The sequence below is a fragment of the Leiobunum rupestre genome, chromosome 10 (genome assembly GCF_980474605.1).
Source record: "Leiobunum rupestre chromosome 10, qqLeiRupe1.1.hap1, whole genome shotgun sequence".
Lineage (NCBI taxonomy): Eukaryota > Metazoa > Arthropoda > Arachnida > Opiliones > Sclerosomatidae > Leiobunum > Leiobunum rupestre.
The window spans coordinates 22,963,229-22,983,532 of NC_143393.1; the positions used below are offsets into that span (position 1 = coordinate 22,963,229).

General features: G+C 35.8%; 1 protein-coding gene across 3 annotated transcripts in view; it reads left to right on the plus strand.

Moving 5' to 3' along the window:
• LOC149925079 (dorsal-ventral patterning protein Sog-like) overlaps positions 1-20,304 on the plus strand; it is a 193,349-nt gene that overhangs the window by 113,242 nt on the left and 59,803 nt on the right. For all 3 annotated transcript variants that reach the window (XM_090160406.1, XM_090160407.1, XM_090160408.1), the window contains exons 5-7: positions 3,679-3,796; positions 3,898-3,997; positions 6,798-6,945. In XM_090160406.1, coding sequence (XP_090016532.1) covers positions 3,679-3,796; positions 3,898-3,997; positions 6,798-6,945 — 366 coding nt within the window. The remainder of the gene's footprint in view (positions 1-3,678; positions 3,797-3,897; positions 3,998-6,797; positions 6,946-20,304) is intronic.

Below are 20,304 nucleotides of genomic sequence, written 5' to 3' on the forward strand. Positions count from 1 at the left end.
CAATCCATTTGATACCACATATTCACCATTCCCGCTTCTAACCATTCCCAATCCATTTGATACCACATATTCACCATTCCCGCCAATTCCCGAAAATCACAATCTTACCATTCCCACTTCCAACCATTCCCAATCCATTTAACACAACATATTCTCCATTCCCGCCAATTGCCGAAAATACCAAAACCCAATTCTCGATTGAAAGTTACATTTCAAACTATTCTCGAACCTAAAATAACGTTTTCCATCCATTACCTAATCTAAAATTATTCATGGGTGTGGTAGCTCATGGAGTGACTCCCTGGACCATATACTTACTAATTCATAACATATCATTAATAAAATTAAAGAGCAGCCCCATCTGAAGGTGACACCTAGTACGGTTCGCAATCTTTGCATCCCCCCAGCCCCCCTCAGTGATGCTACTGCTCTCTCTAATATCAATTTTCTCGTAGTTCACCAAACTAAATATATCTATTATAAGTCACTTTGAATTCTTAGAATATTTGTTTTAAATTTCATAAATCTTAAAAATTGACCATATAAGAAAATAATAGTTAGATAAGTAACCGAAATGCTGCAATGCTTAAGATTAGTAGATTAGTTGGAGATGAAGCACGTAGGTTATTTTAAATTTAAAAAACCACTTAACAATAAATAATTGTGGATAATTATTAAAGTGCTTAAGAAAAATTCTTCTCTTCCATTATAAAATTTCCCATTTTTCTCGCGTGGTTTCGAAATACAAAAAGAGGCAAAACCTTGGATCGAAGATACTCGAGCGAGAAAAATCTTATTTTCCTTTTGTTCGCGATATTATCCACCCCATTCCGAAGAGTCCTTTTTAGCATTCTAGCAAAGATTCTCCAATTTGGAGACGAATTTTTCTACCGTTTTTAGCCCCCCCCCCCCCCACCTCATTAAAGGAATTCGGAACTAACTCTCCCTCTTACAATAGACTAAAGTGGGGAAAGTTAGCGCGGGAAGGTCTCTAGCAACGAGCGCTTGTAAGCTGAAAACGCACCGGGGGCGTTCGGATTGTCTGCCCCCTCGCTCGTTTGACACTAGTCTCGATAACGAGGGGGCAGCGCTAGCGCCTCCCAGTGGACTAAACTGAAAAGAAAAGCTCTTTTCTCTCTCTCCTCTAAAAACAAAAAGAACAATTAAGGCAAGGTGACCCTCATTAAATACAGCGGCAATTTTGAAACGCCGTTCCCTTTTTTTCGCCGCTTGAAACGAAACCTTTGTAGGTGGGGACCCCTCCTCCTCCTTCTTTTCTGGGGAAACTTTTAACGACTCTACCAAATAATTAAAACCTTAAATCTCGAGCGCCTAAAATTAGAAAAGTTCGACCCCCCTCCGTCGATTCCTACGTAAAGGGAAATGCAGAAAAGTTTCCTTCAAATCGTTTGTAAATTGAAAACAATAGGGTGTAGTTTCTCCTAGATGGAATGAACGTTTTTGGAATTTCGTTATACTGTTTCGGTTTTATTAAAAATTAAGTTTCGTTTAGGGTGAAATAGATACGGAAAACCCTGTGCCCAAGTTTTTATTAAAAAATACAATGTTGCCCCTGTTTTTTGGTGGGGAGGAATAATTTAGGTTTTTCGAAGCGTAAATATTTAAAACTGAAATTGAGTTTATGAAATTTTCCAGAATTTGTAATATATCTGTTTCGGGTCAGTACTTTGATGTTCCTCTCTTTTGAAGTTAGAGCATCTCTTCTGTTTTAATAAATACGCAAATTAGATTTTTAGAGTTTATACTACAAGGCGAGATGGTATATAGAATACGAATAATTTTGGACGGTACAGAATATCAGACGTATATGAAATATCTGATAATACACTTCTGAGAATATGTAAAACAAAATATTTTTATTTCCTTAGAAATTTGCATATTTAATATTAAGTCTGCATAGTTATGAGACAGTTTGTTAGTTTGTATTTTTATTACATTTATTAAGATAAATTGTTTCGAGTATAGAGAAAAATATTTTCCATTTTAGTTTATCTTGGATGTTTTCATTTCAAAATGAACACGACTTCTTTAGTTCCTGTTTTCTTGGTTTCGCAACCCGGTGGGGGGCAGCGGATGTCCTTGGTCCACGGTCGGATTAAGCCAAACAACCAAAAAAAAATGAAATGGCCAGCGCTATGGTAGAAATATTTTCGCGATTAACTAGTTCTTCATTTTTTATTAATTTGATACAATGGCTGCGGGATATGTCAAGAAGACGGGTTACCAATTGAAAAAGGGGTGGGAATTGACGGTAAGGTTATTGCGTCGTCCGCTAGCATCGCGAGCTCGGAGAAAGCCTTGGCCCAATATTAATAATAGCGGCGGCGGCGGGCGAAATGATTGTTATTTCGACATCGGGTACTCCACCCCGTTCGGAAAGTCACGAGTGAACTATTTCATTGTTAAGCCTTTGTAGTCATTTAACGATTTTTAATTGCCATATCGTTACTCCCGACAGAAGCGGTTTTATTCTCTTTTATAGGTAAATTTCCCGAGGGCTACCAACTCCGCCTATCTTAAGGTTGCTTTTTTAATTATAAAAATTAAGATTTAATTATTTCTTATTCTGGGTGGGATGCGTTTTTGATGGTATTTTTATTGATGTAATAATATGGTCTCAACGTTATAATTTAATAATATTTAAGCTTCGTACATTTATTTTGCAGGCGGTTTTAGCTAGTTCTACCAAAAGTGACATAATTACCAAAAGTGTGACAATCCCTGTACTTCCGTACGCTTAAGGTTTAATGAATGCTCGACTCGAGATCGACTACACAAAAGACTATTTATTGTCGCCTTTCTGGATCTTTTTTAGTCTATGGTATTATATCGATAGCATCTCCGCAGAACGACGAAAAATCAAAAAATACACTAACTTTGACCAGTGCTACTTACAAGGAGAGTACCCGAGTTGTTTATTGCCGATTTTGTTCAAAGTCGGGCGTAATGTAGACCTATATGAAATATGAAATTTCCCAAAAGGAGACGTTGCACTACCCATTCGATTTGCTATGGCAACCGAAGATATTTTTGATCACTTAAAACAATAAAATCTCCATTTAAAAAAGCATGGGATTTTATTGGTTTCACAGGGTCTAGCTACGAAAATTTTGAAAAATTTTGAAAATCACGAAATGTGTAATTTGGACCACATTTAGGTAAATTTCATCAAGTTTGGGTAAATTGAAACATTTTTAGGGTAAATTTGTAACAAATTTTGGGTAAAATAAGGAAAAAATCTTATTTTGGTTGTAAGTGGTCAAAAACATTTTCGGTTGCCATGGCAAATCGAATGGGTAGTGCAACGTCTCCTTTTGGGAAATTTCATATCTTATATAGGTCTACATTATGGCCGACTTTGAACTAAATCGGCAATAAACACCTCGGGTCGTTTCCTTGTTAGTTCCTCCGTTCCTCACTACGAGGCGTTATTTGTTGGTTTTAACTTCAATTCCTCCCCAAGGCATACTTTCCCTTCTCCCCTCCCAACTTTTATTTCGCTCGTAGCATTCATTACGAAATAGGTCCGATTGACACACTTTTGGTAATTGTCACTTTTGGTTCTACCTAATAGTGGTCTTCAATTATCTTAGACACCGCGTTTGTACGCCAATTGAAAGACGCTAACCGATGAAATCTTTGTTCTTTCAATTGCAGAATACACGGTTTTGCTGAGCGGCCGCGGCCTGATACCGACGACGCCGGTGAGCGGGGCAGCCCGGGCCTATCTGACCGCTTTCAAGAGACACGTCCATTACACCATCCATTTCTCCGGGTAAGAGTCGTCCTCTTTTCAGCTTCAATCGCGTATCCCGTCCTTTTTAACACGCACGAGAGGTCGCTAAAGTCGACGCTGATTGTTCTCTCCGATTTCAGGCTCGAACGGCCCAAGTGGGTGCGCTTCAAGAACGAAGACGGCAGCATCATCGAGGAGCACGAAATCGCCAATCCGCCCAAACACGTCACCGAATCCAAGGTCAGTACCACTTCTCACGCCGCTGCTATTGGCTGGCGCGCCAACTGTGGGAAAGCGCCACTGAAGGAGCTCTTTAGCGAAACCAACCCAACCACGCCTACAGTGGGAAGAAACTTCGGGTTTTTACCACCCTTAGCTTTGGCGCTAACGGTCATATTTAGCAGTCCATATTTGACCCTAATGTGTTCAGTGACGAATATAGGGCCCTCAATTTTAAAGGGGCCCCCCCAAATATTTATTTTTTAGCCCCCCCCCCCCCAAATATTTATTTTTTAGCCCCCCCAATATTTATTTTTTAGCCCCCCCCCCAAATATTTTTTTAAGGGGCTCCACAAATTTCTATGTTTAAGGGGCTCCACAAATTATTTTAAGGGGCTCCACAAATTATTTTAAGGGGCTCCACAAATTTGTTTAAGGGGCTCCACAAATTTCTATTTTTAGGGGCTCCACAAATTTCTATTTTTAGGGGCTCCACAAATTTCTATTTTTAGGGGCTCCACAAATTTCTATTTTTAGGGGCTCCACAAATTTCTATTTTTAGGGGCTCCACAAATTTCTATTTTTAGGGGCTCCACAAATTTCTATTTTTAGGGGCTCCACAAATTTCTATTTTTAGGGGCTCCACAAATTTCTATTTTTAGGGGCTCCACAAGTTTCTATTTTTAGGGGCTCCACAAGTTTCTATTTTTAGGGGCTCCACAAGTTTCTATTTTTAGGGGCTCCACAAGTTTCTATTTTTAGGGGCTCCACAAGTTTCTATTTTTAGGGGCTCCACAAGTTTCTATTTTTAGGGGCTCCACACGTTTCTATTTTTAGGGGCTCCACACGTTTCTATTTTTAGGGGCTCCACACGTTTCTATTTTTAGGGGCTCCACACGTTTTTATTTTTAGGGGCTCCACACGTTTCTATTTTTAGGGGCTCCACACGTTTCTATTTTTAGGGGCTCCACAAATTTCTATTTTTAGGGGCTCCACAAATTTCTATTTTTAGGGGCTCCACAAATTTCTATTTTTAGGGGCTCCACAAGTTTCTATTTTTAGGGGCTCCACAAGTTTCTATTTTTAGGGGCTCCACAAGTTTCTATTTTTAGGGGCTCCACAAGTTTCTATTTTTAGGGGCTCCACAAGTTTCTATTTTTAGGGGCTCCACAAGTTTCTATTTTTAGGGGCTCCACAAGTTTCTATTTTTAGGGGCTCCACAAGTTTCTATTTTTAGGGGCTCCACAAGTTTCTATTTTTAAGGGGCTCCACAAGTTTCTATAAGGGGCCCCACAAATTTTTATTTTGAAGGCCCCCCCCCCCCCTCATATTTTCATTTTCATTGAAAAAAATTCCAATAGATATAGATTTTTCCCCAAATATATAATTCGCATTTTTCGATCGTTTCATATTTATATTTATTATGTAATTTGACACCTTACGGAACCAGCATTTACAAATCATAATAATATGCTAAATCTTGAAATGCCTAACGTGAAGAATCAGGTCTGTTCGGGATAACCAAATATGCGAGATTTTCAGACGCGTTTCTCTTTCAAATAACAAGAGAAAAATCAGCCATTCAAATCGGGTATTGACTAAGAATGGAATTTAGAGCTTTATACACCTTTTCGTTTGACCCGCGCTAAGTCCTCGCTCAACAGATTCTATCCCCGTCCAAATAGCGGTAGAAATCTTCGTACCATCCAAGCGGATTATCAAACACCACAGATATCCTATAGTCAAAAGTATATAATATTCTTTCAGGAGATAAGTATTAAACTCACTATCCTGCTAATGTTATTGCAGGCTCCCCTTGCAATTAGGCCTAAGGTGGTGCTTTGGGTATTAGCCTAGCTGATTATTAGGTGGTTTATTTTCGCTTGCTCCCGGATTTCGGAGTAGAGTAAGAAGAGTAAAGCTATGACGTCATTTTACACTGAATCTGTGGTGCCGAATAGTTTGAGTCGGAGTAAAAACGTTTTTCCAAAATGGCTGCCCGTGGCCTTTTTAGCAGATAAATTCTGGCTAGTAGACGACAAAATTCAGTTTACACATTTACACCTCATTTTCAGGAGTAAAAAGAGTAGCCCTAATACTCCGGAACAAGCGAATAGTTTACGGGCCGCAGTAGTTCTCATCCTCGGAACAGGCGAATAAAACGTTCTATGGTAAAAAGAGTACACTTTTAGTCCGAGAACAGGCGAAAAGAAACAATCTATTATTTATTATTTTTTGTAAAAGATGATTCGGTGAAATACATAATATAATGAGTTGCAAAAACTAAAATAAATAATAATAATAATCAGCTAGGCTAATACCAGCTTGCCTAATACCAAAGTTACCACTTTGTGAAACCGCGATGCGGTTGCTCAATTGTGCACCCCCTTTTTGACTTAAGCCCAGTTCACCCTATACAATTAATTGGGCCACTTAAATGTATTCAACTAATTGTAAGCAAGAAAATTGTATAGTGTGAACAGAAAAAGTGGGAACAATTGTTACAATTTTCCTGTTCACACTATACAATTTTCTTGCTTACAATTAGTTGGATACAGTTAAGTGGCCCAAATAATTGTATAATGTGAACTGGGCTTTAGTCACTTAACTTAAACACACTTATTTGAGACTTTAAAACAATTTAACATTACGCTATTTCGGGGGGTTGGAAACTCCAAGCCCTTCCCCTTATATACGCCCTTGTGGTGAATGCCTCTGCGGTTTGGCGTGGCACATTCTTAAGTTTAATACTTCTCTCGTAAGAGAGAGCTGATCAACTTCTGGTGGCATGAACGTTTTCTGTCTTTTGTCCCGCTCGCAGGTATGCGGCGTTTGGCGGAAGGTGCCGAAGACATATCGTAAACACTTTCCCAAAGAGCGTATCTCCATGGAATTGGCCAGCGAAAAATACCCCGATGGATACGTGGGAGGAAAGATTCTCCCCATTCCGGAGACAAGAATCAACAAAGGTAGGAGAGACCCTCTTTTCTTCTGCCTTTTTTAGCCCTTCGCCGAAAATCCAAATGCGCGAAAGTATCTCAATTGACCCATGACGGAGACTCGTAGTTGTAGGGGTGACCATTGAGTTGGGAATATTAATCTAGAGGTCCAATCAAAACGTCGGATTTCAGTATTTCGCGAAACAAGTTTTTAAAAAATAAGAAAACTTTATCATTCTACCCGTGGCGCCGTCTATCTCTCAATGGTTCGTTCAAATAAGACGCGTTTTCCGGCAAAAATATTTTTTTCTCCAAAATAATGGATTTCGCCACGGGTCATATGATAACGTTTTCTCGTCATTTTAGAGGAAACGGCACATTCGTAATTTTCAAAAACGTGTTTCGCGCGGAGCAGATTTCATTGGATCTCTAGATTATTATTCCCAACTCAATGGGGGTGACTGCGAGGGGTTCAATATTTACAAACTTTGCGTACGAGATTTTGAGTTACAAAGTAATTTCCGAAATCAGAAACTGATTTTGAGATTTCAGAACTCAATTTTCTTGTTGATTTCTGGTCTCAATCGCGATGGGGTGAAATATTTGTTAAATAAAAAACGTTCTTAGCACTCGCTTTTATGAGCTATGTTTTCGATTCGACCCCATTTCGGTGGAAGATAAAATAGGTGAATGTCCCGTCAGCGACGCGCTTGTCAAATTCACAGCCTCGCTTCTTTTGTCGTGTGTCGGGATTTTCGGTAATGTTCTTTAGATTGCGGGATTTGGCGCCTAGGAAAGAAATAGATTTATTTTTTCTTATATTTACTTTTTTTACACATGAGAATTTTTTGGGCGCCGATCGACGTGTTTTCGAATCCTTCGAGCGAGATATAAAATAATACAGAAAATAGTGTAATCGTAGAAAAAATGTCTATATTTTCGATGTGTTGGGGTTCGCGATGAAATGGGTTTTGATATGAACGTCTCCCCCAAAAGAAACTAAAGGGTATCTTTGTAGGTTGGTGGAAAACACAGAAAAATGAGTTACATTTTGATTTCTTATACCGAGCCTATTGCGGTAAAAGCAGTGTTTTCATAAAATGTTTTATATTATCGTAAACGTAGCCTGTACTCCTGTTTGACGCGCTCTTAAAATATGCCTTAATGTTTTTTTTAATGTTACGATTTATAAGTGGGTCATTTTTTAAGTTTTCGTCAAAATCCTTTGGGTCGAGTACAACCGTTTTATTTATATGGTATTGTTAAAATATATTGCTTGGCCTATCTTCTAATATTTTTTCTTTCTCATTTATCATAAATAACGTTTAAGTAGAAGTATGTCACACGTGATATCAGACGGTTTATCATTATTTTTCTAAAAATTAGATTTATATTGATTTTTTTTAAAGGTTTTGTCTGTTTTTCTTTTGACAAATTCATTAATAATTTGAGGTCGGTGGTAATGTTAAATAAAATCTAAATTAATCTTTTAAAAATTTACTTATTCATTAACAATTAAATTTAATAGTTTGCTATGAATTGGCATTGTTAGAGAACTTATGTTCGCAAATTTTCAATACATTAAAGTATGTTTGAAATAAAAAATTAAAACCCGCTTACTGTATAATAAATTGTTATTATTATAAAAAATAGACGAACAGTTTTATGACCCATTCGAGAGCTTCATCATATTATTAAACATATTTTATTTAAAATGCGTAAGTAACTTTTAACATTGAAGTATAACTTATTAAAAGTTTAAAACATACGACCCTGGTCAGAATTACTAACAATTTTAAGTATAATTTCCTAAACTTGTGAATGGACAAACTTGTACATAATAACATTAAGAATATAAATCAAACCACTATTGTACAATGAAAACTTTCGACGGCAAGACTATAGCGCCGTCGTCAGGCAAAATGTACAAGAATGACACGATCGCGAATCTGTTGAGGGCACAACACGAAAAACACTGTAGATAAAGTTTGAGTAACGAAACAAAAATTAATGAAACTTTCACACAGTATTCTTCCGCAAAAAATTCAAATTACCCTGGATTGAACAGGTTAGCGTAGTGTGACACAATGTCATGAGCAGGACCGTCAATATTATTAATTAGTTGATTATTAATTTTTATAATAATTCTTGTAAATTTTGCCTGACGACGGTGCTAGTCTTGGCGTCGAAACGGCCGTAGCGGTTTGTATTTATATTCTTAAAGTAAAATTTATTAAAACAGAATTACTACCAGGTTAGTTTACAAGAGTTTTAATTTTCGATAAGCCTTGGCTAGTCCGTTTCACTTACGAATTATTCATTCTTTGTGAAACAATAATTAAAAAAATAGGACGTGTCGTACTCATATTACGTTACTTATGATCATACTTATCTATTCAACGTTTTGAATGAAACTTAAACAAACTGAAAGATAATCTAAGCATTTAGACCCTCCTAAAACTATTTTAAATATTTAAATTCTTTTTTTTAATTAACTACCCATAATTTACGACCCCGAATAAATTATTCCTCAAGATAAGCTCTATAAATACGTCAAAGTAATTGGTTATATCTGAAATATTTATATTAGTCCCATAAATCGCCTAAAGAACTAACCCTTAAGATAGCGAAAATATTTCGATAAGCTAGTCAACGGAATGCCTAATCGAAATCGAAATCTGAAAATGGATGGAAATTTCTCCATCGTCAATTATTTATTTTTATAGTCTACTTTTTTCCAATTTTTAATCGAAACTCGGATCTTATTTTAAATAAGTTTTATCCTGTAGAGAAATCTAGACGTAAGCGAATTTTTTGCCCGTCAATCAAAATAGACCTATTTCTTGAAAAGGTCGCGAACGTATGTTAATATAATCAGAAGTATATTTTATCTCCCTTGCGATATAAGTATCCGTCCATTAAAATTGAAATTCACATTAATATCATAAGTAACCTAATAACAATAAGTATGACACTCCCTATTGATTAAATGCTAATTTGGTAACCGACTTGCACTCGAACTGAGCAGCGTGTTATCATGCTTGGTAGTAGCGTGTTTCTTCGGCATATTTAGACGCCAGAGGGATCTGTGCTGAGAACTAAACCTAGATTGCGCAATAGCTCTGAAAATTACTTCGGTGTTAAGAACAATAAGTATGTCAATTAGATAAAATTATGTTAATCATGTTGATGTTAATTTATTGGTGATCTTTGTGTTTCCATCATAAGTATTAGTCCCATTGCCTTATACGCAGACAAATCTCATTTAAAAAATTATACTGCTAATAATAATAACAATAAATAATCATGGAAATTAACATAAAATTAACAGGAAATAAAATAATTATCTTTGGAAATTACATAGTGTGTTTCAAAAGGTTATGCAAAAATTTGAAGGAGTTGTAGGGGGTGAGTTAGGAAGTATGCTGGTTTTCCCCCCATTTTCCTACGATGCGTTAAAAGAGCGCCAGAGAGCTTCAAAGTGTAGCCTACTAGCCCCTGGAAATAGGCTGCAACAAGCGCAAAACCAAGCAGCGGGGAATGGCGAACATTAAGGTTTGGGTTCGTGTGAAAGGCAAAAAAAGCACTTTGTAAACAAATCGAGATAACCAGCGTATGAAAGTAAACTTAAACAGTATTTAAAGTCCCTGCTGATTGGTTTAGCGCTTGTTGCAGCCTACTTCCAGGGGCTAGTAGGCCACACTTTGAAGCTCTGGCGCTCTTTTAACGTACGTAGGAGAATAGGAAACAAACAGGCATACATCACAACTCACCCCCTACAACCCCTTGACATTTTTGCATAACCTTTTGAAACACCCTGTATTTCGTCAAAGGTACATCAAACGAATAACATTGGTGGCTATAGGGAGACTTACTTCTCTCGTAAGAGACATATTATTTACTTCTGGTACGAGCAGTTCTTAGAAGACCAAAATAAAGCCGTTATAGCCATTTTGAAAAATCTGTCGTCGAAGTGTTTTCATTTCAACGTGCGTTTTTATATATTATTCGCCAATTTTATTTCGCCTGTCCGCCACCACGCGACGCCGCTATCAATCTTTTTATTTGGGTTCGGGTTTTACCGCAACGCGTGAAGGCGGAATATCTAAAGAGAATCGAGACGAGTTTGACGTTTCGCACGGGGATTCTTCGTCTTTTTCGAAGATGCGTTATATATCTTTATATCTATATTTTATTTTTAGCCCCACCTTCTCTTCGATCCCCTCTGGACTAGAGTTTTGTTTTGAACTGAGATTTAGATATATTTCTCGAAACGACGGTTTTGACGGGTGAAAGGTCACGTCTTCACTCTCTCTAGAGGCTGGGTATTATATTATCCGGAATCTCTCGTATTATGGAGATTGACTGCAGCCGTATTTTAAAATTTCTTACCATTTTCTTTTGGCGAACGGATATTTTTTGGCGTTTTTCTAGCTTTCGAATTCACGTCCAATTTTTGATTGAATGGTGGTAGGTCTAATATTTATTTTATGTGTTCTATTGTTAGAATAATGGGAAAAAGAACGAGGTACAAAATGAAGACAATTTTTCATTATTTTCAATAGATTGTTATTACTGTAATCATAAGTAAAGTAACAGAAACCAGAAGTACGACACTTCGTATTGTTTAATTAAAATTTTCTGGACGAAAATTTCAATTACTTTTGACTGAACGGCCATAAATTTTAAATTAATATAAAAAGTGTAATTTGTCTATCTCAATTTTTTTATAGTTATTAAAGTAGATCTAATTACTAGTTAAACGAAAAAATAAACAAAACATTTTAAATAAATTTTATGCACTAGAAACATTTTTTGTTTATTTTTCGTGTAACTAGTAAATTTTGCGCAAGTTGCTAAATCCTATTTTTAATCGTAGATCTAATTTTTTTTTAATTTGGTAGTTAAAGAATGTAGTGAAAAAACATTTTACAGCCAGTATAAACTTTACAAAACCGTAATTTAGCTTTGAAATTTTGTGTAGTTAAAGAAAATAGGCAAGTTTAAAAGTTACAAAACCATAATTAAATTTCTTTATCACGGGTGACTCAATAAGAAAATATAACAAGTTCGCAAGCAAAAATATACCTCTCCTCGGAAGAGTTTTTAATTTTCATTGAAGCGTAACAGTATCCGTGGTTCTGCGGTAGAACGCTCACCTGTCGTGCAAGAGGGCTCGGGTTCGAATCCCGGCCGATTGAAAAATTATACTACACCCAATGACAAAAAGATGGCGCTTTTGGAAAAACCCTTTCCCTGATTCTAAGAAACTGGGTACGCAGTGATTACCCTTTGCCCCGAAAATGCGTTCGCAGGCAGACAGACCCACAGACCCACAGACAGACAGACAGACAGACAGACAGACCCACCCACCGACAGACAGACAGACACGGTGGTTGTATAACCCCTCCTAGGGTACAAAGTCCCCTCGGAGAGATAAAAATCATTCTAACGAATTTTTATCGAGGGGCTGATCACTCCGCGTAATCGGTGTACAGAGCCGTACCTTTGACTGTACTAATGGGATTACGCGTAATCTTTGAAGTCCCTGCCTTTGGCAGTGCTAATCTAAGCGTAGTCCGGTGTACAGACTTTCTAAAAGTGGTTAGTCCCTCGATTTTTATTGACAATTTAGTGAACAAGCAATGACATTAAAATTTCCACCTAATTATGTGTCGTATCTACTATTTAATTTAAGTAAGTAATTTAAATTATAAAAATTACTTTCATTTATAAATATAAGTCTAGGCTTGCGTTCTACGCCACCCGATATTTACTAGAATTTTCGTAATTATTTGAAACGTTTTCATTTAATTTGGCGATAACGAAACGTGTCTTTGTAATTGAATAGCGCGGGAACGTGTCCATGATAACCCCTCCAAGCTTGTCCATCGGTGCGTAGGGAGAAGCGACCTATCGGGCGTTTATATCAGTCGGGTTTTTGGTAAAGCGAGAAAAACATCCTTTTATCTTTCCGTCCTTTTGTATCCCGCTCGCTTTCCCCCTCTCCTTGGCTTTCCCCTTATTACGTAACACGTTAGACGCCCCCCCCGCCCCTAACAGTGTGGGGGGATTATTTCTGGGTGGCTTCCCAAATAAGGAGATAACTATAAATTCCCGGTTTTCGTCGGCGAAAACACGAGAATGAGCCTCGGATTAGAGCCCGATTATCATTTTCGAGTGGAACGTCCGTCCCATTAAAAGATGGGGATTCACTGGCGTCATAAATAACCGCTTCCCGTACGATACCGTACCTTTTGATACGCTGATAGTGGCGTGTAGTTTTCGACTTAACCCGGAAGTCTGTCGCCGTTTGTCGGGGGTCCCACGGAAGGTTAAGAAACCTGGTTTATCATTGGCGTCTTCGGGACGTTTCTTTCATCTACGAATAACTTTTTACGTACGTATGATATAATATATATCATATATATATATATATATATATATATATATATATATATATATATATATATATATATATATATATATATATATCTTAGAGTGAGATATCAATCGAAGAAGTTAAAATGAAACTCGTACGTTTGCGGGATAGAAGCCGTTTTCAATGGGTGAGAATTCCAGTGGCGTAGGTAGAAGGGGTTTCCTGATACTCCCCTTTTGGACGTAGCTTTTAATGTAGTACTGTTTTACCCTCTGATTTTTTACATAAGGTGAAACTAGAGTTCTTAAATTACCGTAATTTAGGAAATCAGTAAATTACGCGGTAATTTACCGCGTAATTTACCGTGTTGAGGTAAATTACCATAATTTTCTTTTTTTTTTAAATGGTTTTTTTTTACGATTAAAACAAGGAATACAAAGAAGAAACGCTTTTGTTTGGTATTATACATTTTATAAATTACCACAATAGGTTATAAATGCCCAAATATGTTCAATTATCTTCATTTTGAGATGCATTATCAGTATCATCATATTCCTCGGGGTACTCACTATCGTTTTCATCATCGTCAGATTCATCGATAGTCAATTGAACCGGTAGAAACAGGGCTAGACATAAGTATTCTTCCTATCAAACGTATCAAACTATTCTAGCACGGCCTTCGACTCCTTGAAAATTCGCAACCAAAACGAATCTAGGTGGCGCAGTGGTGCCTAGCTCTTCGAGTTAGTGCGTTACGCGGTTTACGCCTATGACCTAGTGTGAAATTACATTATTAAACGATGCAATAATACACTAAACGCGAATAACGTTAGGTTTTGAGTTTTGAAGTCTTGCGCGACGTATTTTAGGTACATTTTAGCCCGAAAGATCAAAGAAAATTGAGAAACAGTGAAACACGAATACAATGGTAAATTACCATGGTAATTTACCACAGTAAATTACCCTGGTAATTACCAGGGTAATTACCATTTTCGTAATTTACCTGAGAAAATTGTAAATTCCTGTTACCAGGGTAATTTACCACGTAAATTACCGATTCGTATCTCTAGGTGAAACCTTGGACGAATAATTAGTGGACCCGAAACCAAATGTCGCGCTTGGTGCTTTTACGGCAACGCCGCTTTTAACGCCGTAGTGTCAAGTACTGGAAAGATTTCTATCCAAATAATAAACACGTGCCCAATATTAGCGGATAACTTTAGGCCTAGCGTCAAAGCTTACACCATAATTTCCATTTTGATTAGGCATATTTAAATTCATAATATATTTAAACCTTCACACAAACTAAATATGCAAAAACAGTAAAGTTAACTTCTTATTTAAATTAATTAAACAATTACCCTTTCATTTTTATTCCAATACAATTATTTCTGAATAATCTAAAGCCTATTAAAATTCCAAAAATCCCACTTCTATTAAAAACAGCAGAGCAGACTACGGAATGAGGGTCATCTGACATTTTTACGCGCGTGGTTTGTATTTGGATATAAATATTTCGCGATTCTCTCGGTAGGAGCGCTGACGGGCGATGCCAATTGTGGAACCGGGGATTTTGCTTAGGTTTCGAGTCCAGTAATTATAGGTGAAACGTAGCTGTTTACTGTAGAAAGTGTTTTACCCTCTGATATTTTACATGTGGTGAAATCCTTTTCGACGAATGTCTGAGTATTGTACTGCGTGATTCGCACCAATTGAATTTAATCCAGCCACCGGTAACTGACTTCACAAGTCACAAGTTGAGTTAGGTCAGTTTGTTTCCTTGGTATTAGCTTAACTGATTATTATTACTATTACTGATCCTGGGAATGTAAAAAAAGGGAAAAATTACACTATATATAATTCATATTCTCGCCATGTTTTAGAAACGCAGTGCGCAATGTATACAGATTGTATTACTGTGCCTGATAATGTAAAAAAGGAATTTACTCTTGTTTGCAAAGGAAAAGGGTTTACTAAAATATAGGTTATATTTTTTTGGCTTAATATCAAGTCAGAAAAGTCAGGGTATTTTAGGAAATATTACAAGTCAGTGAAAAGTCAAGGAATTTACTTCGATTGCCAATTAAAAAGATTGACTAAAATATAGGTTATATTTTTTAGCTTAATAAATTAATATCAAGTCAGGGAAATTTAGGAAATAGTACAAATGTCAATGAAAAGTCGAGGAATTTACTTTTGGTTGTCAATTAAAAAGATTTACTAAAATATAGGTTGTATTTTTTGGCTTAATATCAAGTCAGGAAGTCCGGGAAAAGTCAGGTAATTTTAAAAAGTAGTACAAATTTCACTGAGGAATTTACTTTTGGTTGCAAATGAAAAACGTTTATTAAAATATAGGTTAAATTGTTTTTAATTTTGACTTCTAAATTCAAGGAAAACGTGGAGAAGTCAGGGAATTTGAATCTATAAAAACTGTGATATAAATATTAATATTTTATGCTTCTGATAATAGTTCTAAAGATATACTTTCTCGGAAGATAATTTATTCGCATCTTGATCCCGTGAGTGGATACTCATGTTCGATCAATGTTTATGAATTTGTTTTCCATAGATCGATTGTATCGGGTTTATTGATTCTGTCGTAATGGACTTACGATTAAAGATTTAATACTCCGAACGAACTGATAACGCGATCGAGTACGCTTGTTAGTAGTCGCGTGTTTCCAATCCAGTTGTTTATTTACCAGAATCACTCGTTCGATTAGAAGAAAAAGGTTTTGATAAAAAACATAAAATAATTTACGAGCGTTTTCTTATCACGTTTTTTTTCCACGAGAAAAAGGCGAATCTAATGTTCTTCTTCAGTCGCCGTTATATTCTGACTTCGAATTTCGAGAGCGTTGAACCGTAGCGCGTCGAGGATCGGGGTAAGGGGCGCCATTGAGTATGAGTTACAACTTTTCCCAATAAACAAGAATGCTTTAATTGCCATCTCCCCATCCTAAACTTCTCTCTCTCTCTCGCGACACTGCCGTACCCAACGCTTTCCACACACCACCAACTTCGATTCGCCACTGAAATGATCATTTAAAAAATATAAAAACTGCCATATTTTGGGCGCCGTTAGTTTTAAAAGTTTTTTTTTGATGCTTTTGGTTTTTTTATGATTATGAGGACGTGTCGCGGATGGGAACGAAGCCAAAATCGTTTCTTCATATTTTTCATGAATTGTTTTCAGTTGAAATTTCTCAACCGTATCTGATTCTAAATTATTATATTTCAAGAGATGACTTAAAAAATTACAGATTACCAAACGTTACGCGGGATTACTTATTTTGTGTAATCCAAGTAATATTATTAGAGATTATTATGAGATTACGCGAGATTACTGGACATTACTGATATTACGCGATATTACTAGAGATTACGCGAGATACCTGATATTACGCGAGATTCAAAGATTACGTCATCGCAATTCATTATGATTACTGGATATTACGCGAGATTAATTCAGATTACTAGAGATTACTGATTACGGAAATTACCTGAGATTATTTTGGAATCTCGGATATTACTCGAGATTATTTTGGAATCTCGGATATTACTCGAGATTATTTTGCAATTACGGATATTACTCGAGATTATTTTGCAATTACGGATATTACTCGAGATTATTATGGAATTACGGATATTACTTGAGATTATTATGGAATTACGGATATTACTCGAGTTTATTTTGCAATTACGGATATTACTCGAGATTATTTGCAATTACGGATATTACTCGAGATTATTTGCAATTACGGATATTACTCGAGATTATTTTGCAATTACGGATATTACTCGAGATTATTTGCAATTACGGATATTACTCGAGATTATTTGCAATTACGGATATTACTCGAGATTATTATGGAATTACGGATATTACTCGAGATTATTATGGAATTACGGATATTACTCGAGATTATTTGCAATTACGGATATTACTCGAGATTATTTGCAATTACGGATATTACTCGAGATTATTTGCAATTACGGATATTACTCGAGATTATTTGCAATTACGGATATTACTCGAGATTATTATGGAATTACGGATAGTACTCGAGATTATTATGGAATTACGGATAGTACTCGAGATTATTATGGAATTACGGATAGTACTCGAGCTTATTATGGAATTACGGATAGTACTCGAGCTTATTATGGAATTACGGATAGTACTCGAGCTTATTATGGAATTACGGATAGTACTCGAGCTTATTATGGAATTACGGATATTACTCGAGATTATTTGCAATTACGGATATTACTCGAGATTATTTGCAATTACGGATATTACTCGAGATTATTTGCAATTACGGATATTACTCGAGATTATTATGGAATTACGGATAGTACTCGAGATTATTATGGAATTACGGATATTACTCGATATTATTACGGAATTACGGATATTACTTGGGATTATTATGGAATTACGGATATTACTTGAGATTACTATTTTCTTCTGGGATTACCCGAGGGATTACCTAATGAGTGTACACCAGATTACTCAAGTTATTTCCCCTCAGTTCAACCTTTTTTGCTAGTTTGATCTAGATACGTCGTTAACAACAGAAACAATTAACAGATTATATTAGGGGTTTACGAAACATTCGGATACGCCAAATAATTCGGTTGAATACTAAATCGAATATTCGATTCGTTGAAAGTGTACAGCGAACTGTAAAACCCGATACGTCAAATTATTTGGGATTACAAATTTTTGGTATTTGATAAGTTAACTAGCCTAATTATTAATTCAAAAATATTTGGTCAAACTATTCGACGTTATAAATATTCGATTTGATATATTTGACGTGGCTAGAAATTCAATGTTTGATATTCGATTTTCACGCCCTTAGATTATACGCAATCGCTTACGGTGAAACCCTGCGAATGTTTCGTACCTTTTTCTGCCACAAGATGGCATAACAACTCCTTTAGCATCACGCTGTTTTGACTAGAGTAAGGCTTGAATAAAAAGTCTCTAAACATCGTATTTTAATTCATCCATATCTCGGGTGAAATATAAGCAATTTTTAAACTAGGCTGCTACGTATTTAGAAGTGTTGAAACTAATAAGTTTGACCCCATTAATTCTGTAATTAAACCTACAAGTCATCATTTCTAATAAAATTTAATTTAATTGAATCATATAAAAACAAAATCTATTATGTTATAAGTACCGAGGACGATGGTTAAAGGGCGACTTAAAACTCCTATTTTTAAATAATGCGTAAAAAATAATTAAGGGCCTAAATTTTAAATACCCGCTGAAAATACTTCAAATATTTACCTATTTAACAAAAAATAAATAAAACCCATTCATTTATCTTACGTCTTTCCAATATAAAATCAATTAAAAAAAATTCAATATTAAAACCATAACTAGATGGGTTAATCAAAAGATTTATTTGAAAAAATTTTGAATATGTACCATAATTTTATCTGAACAAGTAATTATTCTAACAAAAACCAAACGGCAAGAAAACTGATCCAAAAAATCAAAAATAAAAGGGTAAAGCTACCTTAGAATAAAGCAAGGGTGACGTCGTGTGACGTAGAACTGTTGGCTCCCTATTCAGTCGGGGAAGCGATCTTGTTTTGCCAAAATAAAACTTTGACCCCTTTTTCCTCATCGTAAGGAATTAGAGGTCACATAAGTAGTTATTAGATGGGTTGACCCATCCCATTGAAGGTCGTATCAACGCTATAGACTATCCGAAAAATCTGGTGAAGTAGCTGGTAAGCTTTTTGACGAAGAATAAAAAGAGCATTAGATTTTTAGCAAAAGGACTACAATAATGTTCTTCAAGGCTTCTACGATTCGAGCAATTTTCCGCTTTTTAGAATGGAAAAGGTTTCTACAAGAAGCGTGCCAAATCATCGCGCACTCTTTCTCTCTTTCGAAGTAGGCCAAAAGTCTGAAAGAACGTTTTTTGAAGTTCCCAGTAGGAGCCGGAGTGACTGGTCGACTAGTAAATGGCCACTCTTGTCTTCGAGAAAAACCATTTAAATTTTTCTTTTTTTTCCTTTCCTTGATTCGACGTGTTCCCGCTACTGTTCGTAAGCGTTTTAACATTACGCGTCTATTTTTGAGATGATTAGCGCAGAAAGTTGAGCCTTGTCTCGCGCCTTTTTGCCTATTCTTTATGGCTCGCCTGCCAACGTTTTAAACGCGAAGTTGTTCGAAAGTGAATGCGTTTTTTACCCCATTTTCCAACCCAGGAAATCAGTTCTCGTACGCTATAACTAGTGCTCGAATTTCGATTAATTTTTATCCATGAATAAAATAAGCTCGGCGATTTTTAAATAATATTTATTTAAATAACCAATAGTTGAATAAAAATTGTAAAATGTTTAAATAATCGAAAGTGAATAAGCCTATTTAAATAAAACCAACAATTATTTAAATAAATACCACTTTTATTCAAATAAATGCTTGGTTGCGTAAAAACATAATTAAATAAGTTAAAATGATATTCTTTTTAACAACGTTTTTTAAATAAATCGGAAAATTTTGTGGATAGTGAATAAACAATTCCAAGCACTAGCTATAACCAATTATGATAATCCTGCCGTATCGGTAGAAAACCTACGGTAAAATATCTAGAACACTAAATTACGCAATTATTACATAGTAATTCAAACAAAAATGCACGGAGGTTAAGAACCTACTACCCAAGCTTCTCTCTCAAGCGGATATCATTCATTAGCGCCATCTAGTAACGTTTAATTATTTTTTGGGAAACTGTGATTTCACTCTTAATTTTATAAGCCAATTATACGTGAATAGTTCTTCAGCAATAAATCTACAGATAGCGCTTGACTAATTATAAAATTTTGTCTGCTATGACAGTAAATTAACACGGGTAAAAATATATTAGGTTTTAGTTTATGAAATTTTAATAAATATAATATAATATAAGTTATATAACCCTTAAGGCCTAATATAAATATATACCCATCACTAGTGCAAAGTTATAATTTGAATAAAT